General features: G+C 39.6%; 1 protein-coding gene across 3 annotated transcripts in view; it reads right to left on the bottom strand.

The window, feature by feature from the left end:
* The window catches only part of cntn3a.1 (contactin 3a, tandem duplicate 1), a 284,181-nt gene that overhangs the window by 40,365 nt on the left and 220,365 nt on the right, over positions 1-23,451 (bottom strand). For all 3 annotated transcript variants that reach the window (XM_069689053.1, XM_069689052.1, XM_069689054.1), the window contains 4 exons: positions 22,684-22,827; positions 14,345-14,477; positions 11,237-11,412; positions 3,346-3,441 (listed from right to left, as the gene is read on the bottom strand). In XM_069689053.1, coding sequence (XP_069545154.1) covers positions 3,346-3,441; positions 11,237-11,412; positions 14,345-14,477; positions 22,684-22,738 — 460 coding nt within the window. In that variant the 5' untranslated portion in view covers positions 22,739-22,827. The remainder of the gene's footprint in view (positions 1-3,345; positions 3,442-11,236; positions 11,413-14,344; positions 14,478-22,683; positions 22,828-23,451) is intronic.

Genomic DNA, 23,451 nt, shown 5'->3' with positions numbered 1-23,451 from the left:
TGTCTTCTTACATACAGTAAGTGTAACATTTGGCATTCAAAACTGTTTTTAGGGCTACCTGTGCTGGCACAAATTGGGAAATAAAAGTTTAAATTAAGAATAAATCATATTTTTGACGTGCAATTTCTGGCTTCAGCTTCCCCCCCAAAACACAAGGATTGTTCTGAGGCGATGGGAATATGAAATTACCAAATTAATCATTTGCTCTGAATAGATCCAATTAGCTGCAGCAGATACTGAAAATTTATGTTTTATACAGCTGCATTACAGAAGACAAATCTCACTTCACACGAGTCGTGAAAATAGTGAATATTGTCATTATCAAGCAACTGTGCAACATTTTCAATGGTTTATAGTATAAACATGTACAGTGCATAGCTACAGTGAGAATAAGGTGAATAACTTGAACAAATTGAACAACCTACATTAATTTAATATACAAACAAACAGAATTACTTCTGGTAAAGTACATCAATAACTTCCCAAGTAAATAAATGAACAGTCGGTTACTGTACATCTCTTCACATTTCTGACTGTATACAATCTATTGAAGGTAAAGTCAGTCAATTTTGACTTATTTCTCTCCCCTTAACCAAAAAGATGCCTGAACCAAAATGTTGTTCAGAGAGCGCTGCAATCCTTTGTCAAAATATTCCCAGAAACAATGCAATTTCCTCTTCCAAATCGTAAACATTAGCCAGGTGCATGCATGATTGCCTTCATGACAGACCGTACGTTAAACTGCTAGAAAAAGAACTCAACTGAAACTCCATATGTGAGATCATCCAGACTAAACCAGTGCTGTTTTCTTATTAAAACATGAATAAAGTGTGCCCACATTAAAAAAAAAAAAATGTTTGGACACTGTGGTGACACTGCTGCTACAGCGCAACACTCCCAAAATTGCTGCTGTTTTATTGTTTAGAGTGTTTTGGACTGTAGACTCCTTGCACCAGGGGATAGCAATTACACTACAAGGTTGCCAAATGTAAGCATACAGCTCATTGTTCTTGCCTTTCCAGACAACACAAGGTGAGATGTCTCATTATAGCATACACACAACAAAGCACTATCAATGTTGGCCTACCATTAGGTTTGCAAGTAACTGTGTGACAGAGGCACCTCGTCTTATCTGCAGCAGCAGAACAGCGTGGTTTCACACAGTAGCAGCACATGAATTAGTAAACTAAAGTTTACCCAAAATAACACCTGACAATAGTTTGTGCTCAGTGTGCATATAGGATCCAGCAGCCACAGCTTTAAGTGGACATTCTTTGTGTTTGTTAGCTGCTACCAAATGTCATATAACCTACTATTTATGTTTTCCTGCAGTTAGACTGACTCATTGACATGTTTTGGTTAGTTTAAGATGTACATTTTGTTCCACTGGGCAATGTGGCCAAACTTAATATCACTATAATTCATTTACCGTTGCGCAGATATTCAAATGCCTTAGAAAACAATTTGCTTAACAATGAGGACATGTGACTTGACTTGGATGTAAAACTTCACTCAACGTAAAACTTGAATGCCTGAAGACTCAACTTAACTCCAACTCAGGGAAAGAGGAGGATTTAGGAAAAACTAGTTGCAATTTTGCCTTTTGAAGCTCAAATTGCCAGTTATGTCTTGAGTATCTACAACCTCATTTCAAACATTCCTGGTGAATAATAAATAGTACACATGCCTGGTTGAGTTCTGTAGGATGCATTGCAGTGGAAAGTGGTGTGATTTGGTGAAATACAGGCGACATAGCAATGTGACGGCAGAATTAAGCTGAATATGGCAGAGTTTTGTATAATTACGATTGGCCTTTCAGGGCTTTGAATTTAAGTTGTTTGGGCCATCGTGGTGACACAAGGCTGCAGGCCCCTCGGTTGATCTTTTTAATTGTAATTACATCACCCAAGTTTAAGCCTCCTGTTACTTTCAAGCATTCAATAAATTTGCATCCTTCTGAAATGTAAAATTAAAAAGAAGCCTTTGGGGTCATTATTTTAATTGTACACATTCAGTGCTGCTGTCATCATAGCGCTTCACCTTACACTGTAAATATGTTACTGTAAAAATGCTAAGGTTGTTTCAACAACCACTACCTTCAAGTTTTAACAACACCACTGTTGTATAATCTGTCAAATTTGTGTAGAGTTATAAAGTTACACATTGTGAGGATAGTGTACAAAAAAGAACTTCAAATCAAGTTCAGTCAACAAATGTTATAGCGAAGAGCTGCTAGTGAAACTGGACTCCTGTTATGCAATTTATTTTTACTATAAAAATCACTACGTTGTATTTAGGATCGTTGATGCTGGTCTTAAGGTGACCAACCAGAAATGAGTTGAAATCAAACCGAGACCAGTCATTTACAGACTGGCTGGAATTGTATTTTGAAGGCTCTCAATTAATTATTTGACACATACAGATATTTTGATTCACAGTTGCTCTGTTTCCCTAAAAAAAAAGAGTATGTGGTGCAACTTTAGCCATTTGACCCAAACTAGCAAGTCGCATTTCAAAGACTTGAGACGTGACTTGGACTTGGTTCAAAATACTTAAAAATAGCTCTGCCAGTTTGCTTACAATCATTAATTTTGGGCAACAGAATCATACAATTTCACTCATTATACATTAATAAAGTGAATAACTACCCAGCTTTAACACATTCAAGATATTTAATAAAGCATATAATAGAGTCAATACTTTTTACATAAAAATTAGGTTAAATTGGTCCAAGACAGGAAGTATTTGCAGTAAAAAACACGAAACTATGCACTTTATAATTGATCTTTAAATATAACAGCTAAAAGCCCCCTGCTGTGTGCAGAGTGTTACACTACATCCACATTCTCCAACAGTGGAAAAATACATTCAGCCTTGCTGGCAAAAAGCCCATCTTAAGACCCCTGTGTGCGAGTTAATATGGAAACTCCCATTGATAATATCATGGATGCAAAGGGATGATGTGAAGCAAACAGAGCACCTTCAGAGAGAAGCTCTATTACTCAGCCTGGCAGAGCCCCAGCCACAGACAACCTCTCCAGTCTGCATGCCAAAGTTTTTTCTCGCCCCCATTGAAAATCAAGCTGACAGGCCAGAGTGTCCCAAAGTGAAAATGACTCACTCTACTGACTTCAACAACACAGTCAAACAGCCAGGAGAATTGAGGAGAACACAAACAAGACTTTCACTTGGTCCAGAAAAAGGGGTTGATGAGGAATCAGCGAGGTGATACCACACTGTGTCGACATATGTGTGTAAAACCAGAAGTGACTCTTCACGGATACACAGTAGAGATAAAGTAGAGATTGAAAGATATACCCTCACATGATAATAAAAACTTCTTACCTCCTGAGTGGGGGGGTGGGCCGCACAGTAAGACCACTCCTTGACCTTCACGAACCCTCACTGGACTTCTTCTCTGTGTCTTGAAATTCTCCAAGTCTGTTTACCAAAACACAAAAGCAATAAAGCAAAATAATCATTTCATTCTTCACAAAAGCCATAAGCACACAGGACGCAAACACAACAAGCCTAGTTGTTTACAGAGATCAAAACAAATGCAAGTCATATCTGTGGTTGCTCAGTAATTTCATATCTAGTTAGAGCACAGCCACTGACCAGAGTTTTCACACAATACAATACCATGCATAACTTTTGCATATTTGTAATGAAACACTCATGGCATGGTTGCATAAATGCAGACATGGTGCTGTAAAGTCCTAAACACTTCTGACTGGAGCAGAAAGCAATTCCTCAAGTATAAGTCACGCATGAGTGAATTTAATTGGAACAGTGTATTGTTATCACTTTCCGTGTTTCATCCACTGCACACAGACCAGCAACAATTAAATGACTAAGACTGAAACATCATTTGTATGGAGACCAATTAATTGTTGACAACCTGCTGAGAGAAAGCAAATAGAGACAACAATCCTTGAACACTTTGCCGTTTCTTGCCTGCTGTGGCTCTTGGAGATATCGCAGGCGGCGCAGCCAAATATGCAGCTGCCATATAACGACATAATCAAGACTGAATTCAAAAACAGGGAGAAAGAAACTGACACATCCCGTGTGCGAGCACAGCAGGATGAGCCCCTGCATAATAAATACAGTGTGTGATCTTTACAGATGTTGTGAGCAATAGAAAATTGCATCCAGCAGAACAGTATTCCATTTTGTTCCATAAATGGTTATTGAAAAGCCTCTGTTTGACTTCACAATTTAATTAGTGAATGATTAAGTTCTTTTCATATTTGGTGCAGACAGACAGATTGTGTGGATGCTTCAGTGGCCAAGTCTAAATCTATGTCTGAGCCATGGTTAAGAATCACATTAAGCCTCTCTGTGCATCAACACATTGAAGTGCCTTCTGGACCAGCGAGACATCTTTAGACTACATTAGAAGTCCTGTTTCATCTTATTTTATCAGCTTTATTTGAATATATTGAAACTTACTGGCAGATTAAATACAAGTAGAGCCATGATAGCGGCTCTATGAGGCTGTAATGCTCTCAAGACTAACATCAGCATGCTCACACACTCACCATGACAATAGTGATGTTTAGCAGGTACAATATTTACCTTGTTCATCATCTTGGTTTAGCATGTTAGCAAGCAAACATTTGCTAATTGGCACATTACGCAATGTATCTCTCAGGCTGAATGCCAGTTTTATAAATATCTGGTCATAAACCGGTGTTGGACAAATTGCAATTATGATCATGTCACAAGATGAAAAGTAAATGGTTTGCCTACATTATTACAAGTAATCCTGAAGAGGACATGAACCCACTGTCTGTTCCAGATGAAAATCCAATAGGCCTTTTTTTCCCAGCAGACATATTGACTTGTCAAAATGGGAAAAGCCTGTGTTATTAATGACATTAACAACAGCTCCATTTTAAGTGTTCCAGTAACCCACAACAGGATGACAGTGAGTCCCTAGGAGTAGTACCAGGACCCTGACACTGAAGCAGCTAAATGGAATTAATTTGATAACTTACAATGTGCTGTTACCACTGGGATGCTTGCAGAAATATTTCAGTTGCCTATGAACCAATGTGATGAACCAACAGAACGAGCGACATTTTCATCCTTAGAGCCACAAGTTTCACCACTTTTTCGTCCGCCTCAACATACTGTATTCTGTTAGTGAGCAGGAGAGCAGCAATCTAAAGACATTAAACTAAAGCTGCTCTGGCAGGGCTACTACCTGCTGAGTTGGCAGTGCATCCCAGCAGCTGCATTTCAGATTCTAAATGGTTTGATGTTACAAATTGTTTGGTTTGAGTTAATATTCTGCACACTGTTAAAGATAAGAAATAATATCCTATCTACACCAGGGTGTGCGTGGTTTTATGCTTGCTGCAGAAAACATTTGGCCCACTTTAAGACAGCCAACCATCTTGAGTGTGTTTTCCTTCAGCAGAAAAGAAGTCTGGTGAGTACCTCCCTGTAGTTCTAATATATTCAAAGCTCATCATTAGCATGGCTTTAGGAGTGTGCTCCTCATTTATGGTTTTACATCAGTTGGATGAGTGTATTGACGAGGATGGATCTTTTAAATATAGTTTTCTTGTACAAAGGACAGTATTTTTTCTGGTGACAGTATATTTGGAAAGCTTTTGTCTACCTCGTAGAATTAGAAATGAGCAGGCAAACCCCCTCTAGACATTTCCTCAATACTGCATACGTAAGGTTTTGATAAAAAAAAAAAAAAATTATACTAAATGAGAAGAATAATGAATATCTGAAATTTCTTTTGAAATGTATCTTTGTTCTCAATCAAGGCAAATGATTTGATGGGATTTCCAGTTTTTATATTGTAAGAATTATACTAATCATACCATTTAAGTGACTTAATATACGGTATATTCAATAAGGTATAGCGCATTAATCGATATAAAATGAAAATAGCTTATTTGTAAAACTCTTACATTTCTATATTTTAATTTAATTAATTTATATCAGTTTACAAAGCTGCAGGTGAAGATTTTCTCAACTCTGAAAAAAGAACAACTCCTGACTACTTTCACACTCTGAATAAACAGCACATTCGACAACTTCCTATCCACTCTTTCCCACTACGTGAGACATCACTCCAAAACAAGTGTGTGTGTGCGGATGCTGTAAGTGTTTGAAAAAAGGTATGCAGAGTAAAATATCTTACCATATCCTCGCTGTCATTAGAGACCAGGAACAACGTACAGGATCAGATTGAACTCATTTCTAGGTTCACACGAGAACATATCAGAGTTGCTCAACTCATTCCGAGAGTGGAGCTCTCCTGATCAATATTCCTTTAGTGTATAGTGGGGCGTAAATGAGCTAGACACACTAAAAGCCAACAATGCCTGACAACCCAAGCTGTTCGGCATGGCGTGGATCATCTTATCAAGCCTATCACAGTTCTGCACCTCCATGGGCTTCATGGCAGGGTTCAGGTTATTTTGAGTGCTTCCAGATCCATGAAATTGGATGGTGAATTTGCATTTTTGGGCTAGCTCCTCCAATGTGACCCATTGTAATGAACGAAAGGCGATTGTATAGAAAAAAAATTGAAGCTATTCCGTTCGACTGTGGGCTTGAGGACAAATTTGTGATATGGTTACATTTGCCACCTAACAGCTAACCAATGAAAAAAAAAGAAAAGGCATAAAGGGTTTTTCAAAACTTTCCAGAAGTGCTTTGTATGAAGTTCTCTGACTGTGGTGTCATTTCCCTTCAATCATCCATCTTTTAAAAAAAAAGAAAAAAAGGCTATGTTTTGTAGGTCTGATGTAAACTGACCCCTTGAGGTGGGTTTGGATTGAATGTTATTAAAAAAAAGTATGAACCCTCAGGTTTCATCCTCCAAATCAGAGAACTTGTTTAATATTAAATTTGACAGAAAATAGTAAATATTGTCGGATAAATGTCGGATGGTTTCTCCATCAATACCTTCCATCTCACCTGATGTGAACGAGGCTAATGTAATAACAAAATCGTAATCATTTTACGATGAAGCAGAGACATTAACACGCTGATTGATCAGGATGAAATGCCAGGCAGGGTTTATCAAATCCTATTAAATAACAAAATGATTGAGTGTGATATAAGAGCATGAGGTTAAGTGTTTTGTGAAAATGATTTTGGAGCGCTGCGTCATATGTACTTGAAAAGTACTATATAAATATAATGCTGCTACCAATAATAACAAATATTAAAAGAAAAGTATTATTATTATGGTTATATTAGTATAACTGGAGAGAGAACGTGTAATACCCAACATGTATGTGTTTAATGTGGATGTGAAAAGTTGATTTTTCTAAAGTGAAGCCTGATGAATTAAGATGACATCAAGATGAGAATTTGTATCTTGTGTTGCTATTTCTGAAAGCCCTTATCTACTTTCCAGAGCTGTCATTTTCAGCTTGTTATATTTTATGCAATAATTATTAACTTATAGAGTGGTAAATAATTATTCTTCAGAGCTGTGTAAACCAAAGTACTTTCTAAATACTAAAAACCTAAAGATGCTGCTGATAATAAAGTGAAAGTCACCAAAAAGCTACAATCAACAAGTTGCCATATGTTGTAACGATGAAGGTAAACATATAAACAAATAGCTGCAGTGAGCATTACTGTGAAAATCCTTTATCCTCTTCTCGTCTTCGTCTGCATCTCGCCTTCTCTTCCCTCCCATCTCAGAGAAGCATCGTGCACTGAAGCCCTAACAGTGAGTGACACATGACATTCGAGGAATGATAAACATCAAACACCTAATTCTTACCGAGCGCTACGGCTGGTGTCTCTTGACAATTACTACACTATTATGAGGTGCTGCATTCAGAAAATGCCCATTGACTTTCTCCCCGAAAGATGAACCGCGACCCAGATTGAGCGCCAAGCATCAGAGTGCCGATGAAAGACGCTTTTCTCCCTTCCTCAAAACAGGTTTGATTTTCACCCGAGTCAAAAGCAATGAATAAAGAACTGATAGAAGCAAGCAAAAAAAACAAAAAAAACATATAGACATCTTACAAAGTAAATACACAGATAAGGCAGAAAGGTTAGGCAATACAAATCTTGTTATGTGCAATTACAGGAATGAATGTGATCAGAAATCATGGGCACCAAGATACAGAGGAGTCACATCCTGCATTGCTATCATGATTACAGCTATTTCACCCTTCATTAAACACTGTGGTACAATAGTGGCTCCATAAGCAGCACAGGATCTGGGCTGCGGCTTCTTCGGGACAAGCATTCAATGGCAGGCCTTGCAATCTGTTATATAATGTGGCATCTTGCATCAGTGAAAATCCTTTCATTTACACACACAAAAAAAACCTCCTTAGGGATTAGGAAACTCAATCCGGCTCGATAACCAACTAGATTATTCCTTTCAGCACTCCCAGCAGGCGAGTTGAACCTTTTAAACATGTAACTGTATTGTCAACAAGAGCACGAACCTTTATACTTTTAGAGGTTTAAGCACATAGCAGATGGTAGCGGAGACGGTTATATCATCCATTTTATGGTGGATTAAAAATGCAGGCCGTTTTAACTCTTATACATGCAGTCCACATCCGTGCAATACAAATTGTATGATATGGGACATCATTAGATGGTGCAAATTCAAGACTCTGATCTTGGTCACCACCAGCAAGGACTTCCATGAACAGATGAGCAATTATAGATCACATCGTTAAAGAAGATACAATCATGTTTTTAATATTGAGGACGCTGTAATCTCTTTGTTTCGAGCAGTAGAGCCTAAAAGCATTGGTTTTAGGCTACCAGAGTTGATAAGATTACCGGCTGGACGTTATTGTAGATCCTTGTATTCTCTTCATGAATGGCTTTTACCTTGATCTTTGTCTCACAGAGTTATTACGGAACCAAGAGCATGCGAGCCCCTTGGTGTTTGAAAAAGCATATTGAGCTACTCCGAGTCAGGGTCTGTTACAAATGACATGATCCTGACTTTCATAACAGACTGCTCTTCCATGAATTATTCCCTTGACCTGGGACCCGCTCAATCACACAGTACACTTAATTAAGTTAAACCAAGAGCAATAAATAAGATGTATGACACATCAGCACTGATGCTTGTTCTCATCCCTTGACAAAAGCAGCAGGTCTCCGGTCAGGCCCGGCCGACAGATGAGACCAATCACAATGGCATGCAGTTCAGGTCAGGACTCACAAATTGATAGGAAATGTGAATATGATCAACAGCCCACTGGCAACTCAGGACACAGATTTGCTCTATATGCTGAAGATTGAATGCTGCTTTGTGACAAAAGAGCACCAAATACTGGTGAGATGGATATCTGTGGCACTCTCCTGCCAAGGATCATCGCTGCAGCTGCTATGGCAGAAAAACAGACATCAGACTTCAATCTAGCTGCACCATCTGTTCGCAGATATCAGGGCTGTCATTTGATATGGGCTGCCCATCAAGAGTGGAGGCCTCAAGTTCACCTTGCCATCAGAGATGCCTTAGACTCTGGTCTTATAAAACGTGATGGATGAAGGCTGTAAAGCATCAACTATATGGGATCTGCCAAGGACCACCACGCAATCACGCAGTCTTCATCATAGGGCTGTGAGAAGTTCAGAACCGCCGAGCACAGTAAACACCAGTGCTGGAGCTTTAATCAGGGCTAAAGGATAAAAACACAACACGACAGAAACATGGCCAGTTAATTTGTGTTTTCTCATTAATAACTTTCACAGTATCAGCCCACTGCGAGAGTCTCTTGTCGCTGGCTGTTGTTTGTTAAAGAAGATCAGGTCAGACAACAAACAATTTCCAGAGAATCCTACTGGGTCATTATACATGCAGTGAACCACAATGTCTGAGATTCAATGAAACTTTTACTTTCTAAGGCAAACAAAGACGCAACTGACCTCAAAACAAATGATGTTGAATCGAGGTGAACTTCACTTAATCGAAGGGGTATAATAAATGTGAAAATAACAAATTGTTCAATTTAAGTGGCTTCTGACCAATAAAAATGGAATCATACTGAAACAACACAGCTTTCTTAGGAGAGTACTCCACTGAGTTTTATGTGCATTCCTATAACACTTTTATTCTCACAATTATGTTACATAATTATGTTGCTGATTCTGCTGTGATGCAGCAGAATCAGCGATAAGATCTTCTTTATTCCATATGTTCTTGTTCATTGTGAGAACATGGCACCTACATTATCCACAGTGAGACTTGACAGCCGACCGTCTGATCAAGGATGCAGCTCTGTTATTCTGGTGGTGGCCGGCAAAGCCTTGAGCCATTCGTCTCAAGTACAGATAAGAGGCGGACCACAGAGGTCGAACTCAACTCCCACAGAGGTTTTCTATTGTCCAACTTGTAATCTCCAGATCCAACAATTGGCGGCTCAGTGACATCCACCGCTGAGCATAGAGGTCCCTGAACTCTACTTTCTTTGATATCAAGTTTATAAAATGCATTTAAAGAATGAAAAATTACATTACACACTACCGTACAACATTTTTTAGTTTTCATGCAGTTTAAAGGGGGACAGCGTAACCCAGGTTACTTTCTGTAGCTATAGTTTATACATATCCCATAAACGTCTCACATGCATGCTATAGACCAGGGGTCTCCAACCAGCAGATCATGATGTACCCGGTAGATCTCAGAGCTTTCAGGGGAAAAATGTTTGGAGACTCCGACCCTAAATGCTTCACAAGCAGGCTATAGGTAGATACTGGCTTGGTGTCAGCACACGGAGAAGTCTCTAGTCCCAGAAGTTACTGTAGCGCATGGAGCTCAGACAGGTATGTGGCCAAAGATTTGTTTGAAAAGAGTAAAATGAAATGTTCTAATGTATGATCCAAAGTGAAAATTGAATGACCTCTACCTGGGCAAGCCATTAAAGTAGAACCTATGTATTGGACACTGTATTGGCTCACTGACACTAAAGTAATGTACTTCTGCGTAACCGTAATAAAAGTTATGATTTTCAACTAAAACTGAATTAGAATAGATGTAGCCTAGGTATCAAAATCTGATCCCAAATAACATTGTATGTTTTAATACTACAGTTTATATCTTTTGAAACAATTTGGTCTATGTTATAATGGCATCGAAAATCTGTACCCTGCTCTTGTGACATCAATTTCACGACAGACTTGCCCGAACTCCCTCTGGATCCATTTGTGTCTCCATGACCTGTATACAGACGTTGATGTGTCCACTTTAAATATAGAATGAACTTACATGCAATGTGGAGACTGGCCTCTCTGCTGACGATGGTGCCAAAAGAGTTTGATGCCAGGCACTGATAGATGCCAACATCTTCCTCTTTATTCAGATGGCTGATGTGTAAGTTTCCTCCCATGAGAGAGTAACGTGACCCTGGTCTGGGCTGGATGAAAGAGTCATTTAGTCTCCACCTGTGAATGCAAGAACACGACACACAACATATAAGCTCTTCTAGTTTTTAAGAATAGTTTCAATGTCTTATATTTTGTCTTTCCTATGTGCAGATTGTCTGATGATAAACTGTATTAAACAGACTGATGTTGATGCAATCCACAGTCACATGGCATGCAGTCACGTTCAGAAACTGCAGAGTACTCTGAGCGATTGGCAAACAGCTCTTATTCTGGATAATACAGACATCAAGAGAAATCCCACTAACGGATGTGTGCTGCAGCAAAAGCTGAGTGATGAATACAACTGAAATGAGAGACAATCAGCAGCAACAGTTATTTCAAACAACTGCTCATTTCTATTCAAGTCCCACTCACAAATTAAATGCTCAGCATTCATCTGACATTTGCTTTTTTCTTATGCAGTGTGTTTGTCCATTAACCACAACTCCATACAAGAGGCCCTTTCACTAACAAAAACCTAAACCTTCCCCTCCAATCATTGTGTTTATCACACAGGAGGGTCCGGGACTGCTCAGACAAAATGGCACAAAGCACAAGATAATGGTGCTTTTTGATTAAACCTCTTGTTTTGAGTAATGTGGGAGTGTGTGAGTGTGAGTGTGAGTGTGTGTGTGTGTGTGTGTGTGTGTGTGTGTGTGTGTGTGTGTGTGTGTGTGTGTGTGTGTGTGTGTGTGTGTGTGTGTGTGTGTGTGTGTGTGAACTGCCAGCAATCAACTTCTAACTACTAGGTCTCTACGACTTGATTTTCTTGTTCACTTTGCATAATTAAGGTTTATGAACCCCAAAAAAGCTGCTGGGTTGATGATGCAGCACATGACCATGACCTCCTAAATGATTTTGAAGACTACAAGGTTCAGTTTCTATTAACTGTGTACGGTAAAACTTTTACGACAACAGACACACAGGATTAAACTCCTCCGCTTTGTTTTGCAGGAAGTTTCCTAAATGTTTTCAGAGACATTTAATCATTTCAATAGATTCTTGAAGTTATTTGCATTATACTCGGGCAAAGTTGGCATACAGACGGCACTGTCATTCTCTCGAGGGATGGAAATTGAGAAAAAGTAAGAGTAAACACCGTGTATGAAGAAAAGAGACACTGCAAAACGTGACTGTTGAGAAATAGCTGTTCATCGATGAAATAAGGCAGAATTAGGTTGAATATTTTCTCCTCAGTCTTGATTAGATTCTCACAGTCCTTGACAAAAGCGAAGCTTGAGGTTTCTATTCCTGACTTTCTTTTCTCCTTTTTCAGCAAGAAGGATTTAGACAAAGAGAGTGGGAGGCAGGGTTGAAGAAAGGAGGGGATGGGGGAGCACTGGCAGCAGAGCGGTACTCAACAGCAGATCGGCTGATTAGATTGATTTAGTGATTTAATGTTGCAGCTGGAACTGGTCCAAGAGCTCCAGATGAGACAAATCAAGGGGCCTCGGTGACAACTTGGAGTAGGGGCTCCATGTGGCATCGTCGGGTAGTCCGAGACAAATTAATTTGTCCTTGGTGCCCCTGAAATAGACCTGGCTAGATTTTCAGCAGTCACAAGCAACCCGGCACGGTGCTCTGCTGGTGAACCTCACAAGGACCCAATAGCCTTTATAAATCCATAGGTGGCACAAATAACCTTTTAAAAAAAAAAAAAAAAAAAAAAAAACAGCAATTGTAATAGCAGCACTATGATGTATGATGACTAAACTCGAAACACAGCAACATGTCCTTCTATATATCTGGCCCTTCATTAAAAGAGATAAAAGTATGATATTGCAACAGCTTGTCATCAATCTGAAAATCACTTCCTAATGTGGTATATCAACTGCCACAGTTGGTGGCACTTACTGTAATTAAAGAGCTAATTAAAACAAAATTTGATTTCATATGGAGCCGGGCACGCTCTCAGAAGGGCAGAACAATTTGCAGATTTGAACTCATGAACCGGTTTTCATTTAAAAACTATCCAGACGTTGAAAAAGTGACCGATGGCTCATTAAATATCCCAGTCGATCCGAGAGATAAGATCTTGTACATTCATTTCAATTTGAGTCCATTAGGCATAACATCACGGATCTTCAGGCTACATTAACAGCCCCGTATGCTGATGTTATGAGGGATCGTTTCGAACTATTACACATTAAATGCTTGGTTTTGCGATTTGTATTCAATTACACTGACAGTGAATACAACTGCTACGTAGTCCTATTTGATAGATTATAAATTAATCGCTTATACGCTCGCCACACTTTAAAGCAAATCATTGTTTGCCATTTATTCTAATTTGTCAACATTTAGGTGGCGGAGGAACCTGGTATCACTCGAACACAGTTGCTGGCGGACGACTCAACCACGCAGGTCCGACATACTGAACAGCAGCAACTGTTCCTCTGCCCCTCAGTCCTGTATCATGTTTATCATGGTGATAACATCCCAATCTGATGCCACGGGGCAACATCTGTAGCAGAGGAGCCTAAAGCAGAGATATGGAAAGACAACTTCTGGTACGTGAAATACACTCCACTGGTGTTTTTCTTCATCACTCAGTCTCAGTCATGGTAACAGATACCGTAGTTTCAGTGTGCGAGTCTCGTGGGTCACTTGATCTTTTCTCTGGTCAGGGATATTGATGACAGGAAGCTCTCAAAGTGAATTCGATGGATCAATGTCCAGCCGACAATGCAAATATACAATACACCACCAACAGAGGCCAATTAATTCATAATTCTCAAATTAACCATGACTGACAGTAAATCTAAGCGCCGTGGGCAGTAAGCAGCAGCGAGCCATAAGGTCAGCAAATCCCCAGTTTTCCCCGGGCAATAAATCCACTCTCACTTGGTTGTTAGTACAAATGTTGCTCTTGAAAGCGCTGGGGTGTAACCTGAAGGTTTGGTGCAACAAAACGGAAGTGTATGCATAAAGGCATGTCCGCAGGTGTTACCTGTAGAAGGGTGGCGGGTGTCCCTGGGCCTCACAGCTGAACACCACCTCTCTGCGATTCTCTCCAGGCTGAATGGGAAACACCACACTGCCGGGTTGTTTGGTGAACAGGGGCCTCAGCAGGACTCCGCTTCCTGAGTGCAGAAGCAACAAAACTACATCAGCTTTGATGTCCTGGTGAGCCTGAACACAACATTTAAAACATGTTCTGCTGGCAAGCAGATATTCAAGGCTTACAGAGGAAGAAAGAGAGGTACAAAAAGGTGCCGCACAGGAGAAGCGTGAATGACTATATATTCCGGTTTGGCATGGATCCGTCGGCCACGTGAGAAGAGCCCATGAGCATTTTTCATATTAGTCATAAACTTTCTAGATCCCCGTGGTTCTGCATAATCAGCTGATAACCTTCATAAAACTTTAATGCAAGTATCTGACTGGACAGGCTTGTCTAAGGCACACCACGCTGCCACCACATTTCAGCTAGATTTCATTAAAACCCTTCAAACTTATCACAGGCTTCCCGGGGGATGTCAACAAATAAAACAAATCTGAAATAAAATGTCACAACAAATTCTGAGAGTAATATGGTGTCAATTTAAATCTGCCTCTCACTTGAACCATCAAATTGTTGCCTTTTATGATTCGAACAAAGAAAAAAGCTGAATTCCCACAGTCCAGAGAGGGGGAATACTTGAGAGGGATGGTTTTTCTGTGTTTAGGTCTGAGGAGGTGGATGGCAAATTGCTTTCAGTTATAAAATTAAATCAATTAAATAATACCTTGTAATGCAATCGTGGCATGACACATCACAAGTGCTGCTTGCAAATCACTTTGAATCACACTTCCTTCTTGCATTCATGGACTGTGTGTAGGCTGACTATTATAATTATTCATCATGTATTGTTTGGCATGGAAGAAATAAGTATATAAAGCACAGCACATAAATTGTATGATAGGAGTTATATTATGGTGTTGTTGATTAATTGTCTTTAAACAAAAAAACAGAACAAAAGCCAGAAAAGACAAACAACAAGGAGAGCAGCATGTCTAATGTGACATTTGTTTCCTGGGTAATCACAAAGGTACAACGGTGAATGCATGTTGTGCAGGCACGGCCTGAGTTACCCATGGGGTATCAACACTTCATTAGAATAAACATTTCACTCGGAGATCGGAGGGGAATTCATTTGGATTTGTTCGAATTTCATTTGCATTTCTGTTATATACAGAAGTAAGACTATTCCGCAGGTAGGGTAACTAATTTGTATGAGAGGCAGGTATCATTTTCAAGTCTCTGGAGTCCGCAGCGAACAGATTTATCCTCAAGACTCAAAATAACTCTCTGAAAGGGTGGAGATGTTTGACAAGGGACCTTGTACACTGATTGTTGCTCTCCACAAGGATAAACCTCAAAGAAAGTTACACAGAATAAAAGGCCGCCTAATTATAATCTTTGCTGCATGAAGCGTGTCCGTTGAAGCAGCAGTAAGATGATTGATTACCAGAAGACACCTCGTGTACAGTACGTATTCAAACAACTCCTCATACTTGTACACAAACCTGGAAGCATGATGAAAACCCGTGGCAAACATGACATGAATTAGTGTGCCTTATTAAATTGATAAATGTGGGATTTTAGTGAAGTCAACATTTATACACATACATAGTTCTTATCATTCCTCCCACCTAACTAAAAACCAAAACTTTAAAATAAATCCATTCATATATACATGCCTAAGGTTTGCATCCTACTACTATACACACTGCGTGTGCAATGCACCATTTAAGTGAAACACTCATTGAATTAACAGCTTATGTTTAACATAATTTTAATGAATACAATTGTGAATAAATACATAATTTTATCAGTAATCTAATATTGAACTTCTTTATTCTTTCAGGTTGTGAAATATAACAGGTTCTTATATTAATAACTTATAATGAGTGTAAAGAAAATGGAGTAAATGTTTTTAATTTATTTGTGTAATATCCCGATTAAAAAGGTGGCAACTTCTGAGTGATTAATTGTGAGTGATTAATGGTGCTAAGTTTACTCACTTGTGGTGCCTTGTTCTCACACTAGCAAGTCCTCAAATTCGACCCACAGGAGTTTTTCCTGGTTAGGTTTAGGCAAAAAACCCAACTTGGTTAAGGTTAAGGAAAAATAATGGTTTGGGTTAAAATATTACCTTTAACCAATATGTGCACTAAAGTGTACTGTTTCCTTAAAGTTATGCAATCCTTGTTGTCACATCAACAGCAAATGCGGATTTTTAAAAAACTGTCAAGACTCGTGGCTGGAAACAGGAAGCAAACGAGGGTTTCCTGCAGTCAAATAAGATGAACCATCCACCCAACCTGCCTCCTCCTAACAAGGAAAAACACAATATTAAGACGTCAGCTGCACTGACTCACCTCTCCAGGACGCCAAACTGACGTTATTTGTACATCCACGAGAGGTTGAGTAACATGACTGTGGGTCGTAATAAGCTGCTTGCACAAAACATCGACAGTTTTTGGAGGACAGTCTCAAGTTTAAATCAGAAACAACTGCTCAACAACTGCAAGCAAACACAGCGAACCACGTCTGTCAGAATGTTTCTGCCAAACCGCCATGTACTACGCTCTTAATCAATCCCTAAGTGGACTGCAGTGCATAAACCCAACTCAATATTCAACTAATGGGAAATTAATCCACGTCGATATTTGGTTGCAGCACATACTCTCGGTTATGACAGAGCTAACCTGATCTTTGCCAGCACCATGGCAACTGTTATTATAAGGGTGAATAAGAGTCTGAATAATGAGAAGGGATTGAGCTGCGAGGGCTGAGCCTGGGGGCTCAGTTCATACTGATGCAAACTCTCTGAAACTCTTTCATTGCCCTAAAGGGAATGAAAGTAACATGCGGTAGGGAATGAAGAATAATGTTCAGGCTCGCTTTCTGGTAATCAAACATTGAGGTGCAACACATTACACCGCTGCCCCTTAGTGCGAAATCCACAGGCCCGACACATTGACAATTTTCATTCTTTCCCAGGAAGATTTTATCCCGGTGGCAAACTTGGTGCCTCAGAAAGAAAACGGATGCATACTGGAAATATATGCAGACCATAGTTTAAAAATGTAAATCAACTCTGGTACTCTAACTGACAGATTGATACCAATTTTAAGATATGCGAAGGAGTCAAGACATCATGCTTGAACCAGAGTGTCAGAATCTGATGGCGGGTCCAACTCTGAGCAACACAAAAAGCAGAAAGATAAGTGATGAAAGTTCTGTCAGAGAAGTGCACTGATCCAGAATCCTAACAGGAAGTTGACTGCACAATGCCGTGGGACACAGATGGAGGTCATTATGAAAGGGTGTTTAAAAAAATTTTTTTTTAAATTTAAAAAATGCCCGCATGTACTCATATCTGTCACCCGCTGCCAGACGGTGATGTGTGCATGTTTTCTAAGGATCCTCAGACAACACAGGATTCAGCATCGAAGTGCAATTGGAAGGCAGAGGGAGCTGTTTTAGAGGCTGAAATAAAAACTAATCTCAAATTCAATACTAGCTGACAGCAAATGAATTCCTCCAGCTTACCTCAGCATGAATAAACAGGCACATGGGGAGTCGGCTGTGGGGGAGGTATCGGTCGTTTGTGAGGCCCCAAATCCATTCGTTTCAGCTCAGGGTTTTATGCATCAAATAAAAAAAGCCAATCTTGCTTTTTAAAGCATCTTCCCCCTGTGTCCAGGCCGATAAGGTGCACCTTTAAGGTCTCTCATTCAGGGGCAACAAATGTTACCCCAGAGCAGGTGGAAGGTTTAGGATGTTTCGAGCACGGCTTCATCACATCTCGTCTGAATGTCTGAAATATCTGTGTTTTTCAAGGCCCTTGAAAAACTGAAACAGGGAATTGTAAATTTTAAAACCATTAATTATTTAAGCATTTCGCCAGAAAAATGAAAAGTCAAGGAAGATTGCCACATTCTGGTGATTCCAGTGGTGCAGATGTAGAAAGAAACACATAAAAAGAAAAGGCCCAAGAGTCAAACGTGAAAAAAAATGTACCATACTTCACTGCCGAGGCTGTGCTGTACCTTGCTGTACCGCACTGTGCTACGGATCCATTAATTAAGTTCATTACATTCTCGGTTACACCGACTGTAAGCAGAGGAATGTGATACATTCCCAACCAATTTCCAACCATGTCACACCATTCTCTAGCTAGAACAAGCCAGTGCATCTGAAATGCAATAACACCCCTTTACATCAATGCTATGTTCACTGGGGAAACACAAAATTGATTAGGTCCAACTCCATGTGTGGGAATAGCAAATTAAAGCTAGTTTTTGTTGTTTTTGTTCTCTATATTGAATGTCTACATAAAGCCCGGAACATATTGCTTCTGAGAATTTAATTGTAGTAATATCCCTACCTTTCCCTCCTCAACATTGGTGAGAAGGTTATTTGTCACTCAGCAGATGCCATGGTGTACACAGTAATGATGACATTTATCACAGTTTTAAACTGTACCATTATGTTTGGAACCATAGATGCCTGATTTGACCATTAGTAGGTTTATTTGTTGTGTACAACATGGTGTGGATTCCTTTTCTTTTTCTACACTTCTTATAAAATGTGAAACGAAGCCAAAATATTGTATTTATTTTGTTTACCGGGACTGCACAACCTCTAATTAAATTACTGTATGTGATTTAATAAGGAATGGAAAAATATGGCCGGAAATACAGTAAATGACAGAAAATATTTGTTCTTCCTTTCTGATAATTACATATCTGGCGGTAAGCGTTAAGAGCATCATTACTGCCGTGTCTTTGTGACCAAGTGAGATAATAAAGATAAAATGTTTCATTAATATGGAGTAATGTTGACAGACTGGTAGCTTCAGCATCAAGAGGCATGCAAACTGAAATATGACTGTAATGCAATCACAGCAGGTCTCCAGGCGGTTGTACGCTTCCTGTCACTAATATATCTGTTTAAATGAATTATAACGAATCTATAATTAGCACTGTGAAAAAAAAAATGCAAATGGGATATTTTCCATTCCTGAATGAAGAAATAAAATACAGCCATGCTATGAGTGGATGAATCCCGGGGGAGCAGTACACATCTTCACATATACAACACTTCAAAGATGCAATAAAACCCTTGCTTAAGGATTCCTAAAAGGCTTCACCATGTTTTGATGAATCTATGAGATGAGTCAATATTTGAAACTCCACTCATCTCTGGGATGCATACATGCAGAGCAAAGCCAAAGCACTTCTTTCACTTTGAGATTATGATGCTGGTCAAGTAAGCAGCTCCTCATTTTCCTGAACATCCCTTGGAAACAAACCTGCTTTAAACGAACAGAGGTGCGGGTAGCATGACCTTTTTAAGAATAGGGCGGGGTGATGGACAACATCAAATGTCACAATATGGTTGACCAAATAGCTGGATATCGATACTGCAATGATATTGTAGGGATGGCTATTGGTGCTTTCACAAAACATAGTGATATTTTTGATAAATAATCATTAGTAATGTGGATATAGTGACTAAGTGGATAAAGCAGCACTTCATAACCAGGAAAAGACAACAATTATTCCATATCACAATATTATGATACCCAAAATCTAAGACGATATGTATATCATACTACATATCATGATACAATTAAATATTGATATATCAAATCAATTCTTCTTAGGGCGACCAGAGGCTGTGTCATATTAAAGGATAGGTTGAAACTGCAGACCCTAATGGACATTAAAACAGTTAGTAGCTGCTGTAATCATTCCTCCTGGCTGACTCTGAATGCTATTTCAGAGTAAGTGGGTGGAGACAAAATGTACAAAATGTGTCACCGTGCTGTGACAATGCATGCCAAAGTTTTACTTCATCTGACCACATTTACCATCAGCACTGCATGAACATCCAAATAAAAAGTGGTGAATTGTTCCTTTAAGTCTGACAGGCTTCCAGTAGTTCAACCACAAACTCTACAAAACAGTCACACAAGTGTTATTTTTACTTTCTTTCACTGCGAGTTAGGCTGCCAGGCCACTTCAGCTGAGCACGATGAAAACTCATTACATCTTTGCATGAGTACTTACTTCTGATTGGCCAGTAAACACAGACCGAGGAGAGTGATTTCTTAAGCCAAAACATCTAATCATATCACTCTCAACAAATCTTGGGTATTTTGCTGATTTTTCCTCAAACAAACATCAATACCTTGTGCCAAAAAGGCATTACGTCTCTGAAACTGTCGACACCCACTTAAGTCAGCCCGAAAGATTGTCCCAATGTTAACTCTGAGTCATTCTGAGAGAACAAAATACGGGATTGCTGGTTCGAGCCTTTAACAGCAATCTTAATGAATGTGTTTACGTTCCTGTTTCCAGAGCTGCTAAATTGTAGCCCTTCAAAGCCAACTACAGATGTTTCCATGATTCCAACGCTGCCAATTATTTTCAGGCAAATGCTTGTAATTTCTTTGAGCTCGGAGTAAAGTGTTTTGAAATCAATATTTTGCATCAAATGATTTTGATTTTTGGTGAGTGGTTCTAGAATAAGTGGGAATATGTACCATAAATGCCACAACAGTTCACATCTCTTCCTACTTGATCCTTTTCTTTTCCCTGACTGACCAGATCGCTGTGTATTACCTCTGATATATTTGAAAGTTTTAGAATACCGTAGTGTGTGCTAATTAAATAGAAATTCAATCTTCTCTCTGCAGCCTTCACATATAATGAGCTACTTCATAACAAAAGTGGACCTCAGAGAGGAAAGGGGAAAGAGGTGGTTAACTCCGGATGAACTCGCTCGGGGACTGACTTCCCTATGTGCTCTCCCACACAGCCGATCCCTACTATTTAAAAAAAACACACAAAAAAACATTTCAGAGTCTGGATAAATAACCTGCAACCATCTCACACCCTCACGCTGTGCTTTCTCAATCCTGTAATGCAGGTCTGCATACTAAAATGCTGATGTCTTTCGTAGAACACAGAGCCTTTAGAGGTCTACAGCTATATTGCACCATACTTGTCTCGTAAGCGAAGCATAATGTAACCCCATACTGAATATTAATGCTCAGTTACTCGGTGTTTCCAACTGTGAGCGTGAGCCCGAGGAGTGAGGCAAGGGCAGTGCAACACAATGCTTTTCAGAAACGATTTGCCCTCTGCTCCTTTGTTAAGCACTAAATTGCATTGAATAGATAACTGAATGTGGTTTCTGCTGCTCACGATTGCAGGAGTAAATTCTGTGGCTGGCACAGACTGCCTTGGACTTGAATTGTCTCCTTATGGCGTTTTGTCTGTGATCAGAACTGTCAGGTTTGTGGATGGATTCCCATCAATGGCGAAGACACTCACTCATCTGTGTATTTAGGAGAACGCTTAAGTAGGACATAATGTGTGATCCAGAATTGTGGTGTAGATCCTAATCCCACAATGAGTCACAGTTCCCTGCGGAAAGCCTCATTAGACATCCACCGATGTGTATTGGATTTAGTGATAAGTGGTGCTAATTGCCATGTATGCAAATTTAGGTGTCGACTTCTTGTGCTTTTGAAAAAAAATGAATAAATAAAAAACAGTCGCGCATGCAAAAAAATAAAAAATAATACACTGACAGTCACAAGCACACACTCAAACACTAATTATTTTAGGTCCCAGCTGTGAGGAGGTGCTGCTAATTTTGAGCGAGACAACATAAAAGATTACTCATTCCTCAAGATACTGTACTCATGCAACGAAGCCCTTGTTCATTTTGTTCTCAGCATCAGACTGTGACGTTCTGAAGAGAGCTAGCATCTGACCCTGAGCATTTTGTGAGGGAGGAAATTTGGGTCTCTCATTAAGGGAAAGATCAATGACAAGATTTCTGCACTACTACCGGTCCCGTCTCAATTAGGGCAACAATTAAGGTGCTCTTTAAAATGAATGACTGCGCGTTCAGCTGCTTCGATGGGGGCTGTCTTTCAAAGATGGCTCATGCCTTTCCAACAGGATCCACTGCCTGGAATATAAATGTTTGTGAACAACTGAAGGGATGTTGATTTGCTGCCTTAAGCTGCCAATGAAAAGACAATTACACAAACCTCTCCTACCATTTGTAAATTTGGTTGCAAGCTTTGGTTGCTCTTTGCCTTAAAACCTTTTTTTTTTTTTCTCCCCACTCGACTTTTAAGTGCCATCTGCTCTGCTCACCAAGGTGCCATCACAAAAAAAACAATATATATATATATATATATATATTTATATATAAATAACAAGCCATAGACATCATGCAACAACATTCAAAAGGTGCACATTTAGGAGGCTTACCTGACAGATGCTCCACCAATGACAGCAGCAGTATAAGTTTCCATAGCAACTCCATTTTAATGGTCTAAGGTCAATACAAGCTCACATCCAATCACAGGTGTGTAGAATCCTGGCTTTGTCCTTTCCAGCACTTTCACTGTTCTTCTGTGAAATGAAAAGAAAAGCAGGGAGAACGCCATTAAACATTCAGAACCGCTGGCCACTGGTCTCATCAGCTGGACATATTTCACAAGGGCAGTGACTGTCCAATGGTTGCGAGGCGATGACATATTAAAACACCAGAGGACGGTAAAAGAAATGTCAATAACATCCTGAAAATCTAAAAATCTTTGCTAACAGCATTTAATCTTTATAAACAGGTCCGCAGTGACATTTAATAGCAGATCTACTCTGTGAGCCCTTCCACCGCTGTAGGAGTTTGCTTAAGTGTGCTTAACATTACATAATAGGGATCATGTCTGCAAGAGAAACATAAAGGGATTGCTTGCTTGTACTCAAACCTGCTGAGACAAAACAAAAAGCAAGCTGGTTGTCAGACACATCCCTAGCATGTAATAAAGCACTGTCCTGGCTCCTTGAATTCGTCTGAGCTGCAGGGATTATGTATTTCTGACATAAAGAGCTGGCTGTACGCGGCGCAAAACCATTTTCGGTCCCCCCCCTCGAGAGTCTCACGATTGATTTTCTCAAGGTCTAAACGGTAATTTATCTCGACTTCGACTCCAATGAAATCCCCCCCAAAATAAAAATAAAAAGTTGCGAGATGAT

Source organism: Brachyistius frenatus, unplaced genomic scaffold (assembly GCF_029030835.1).
Source record: "Brachyistius frenatus isolate BFR_SWC_R1_liver_20210118 unplaced genomic scaffold, ASM2903083v1 Contig_6, whole genome shotgun sequence".
Classification (NCBI taxonomy): domain Eukaryota; kingdom Metazoa; phylum Chordata; class Actinopteri; family Embiotocidae; genus Brachyistius; species Brachyistius frenatus.
The sequence above is the reverse complement of the archived record's forward strand: the minus strand, read 5'-3'. Positions and strand labels throughout refer to the sequence as shown.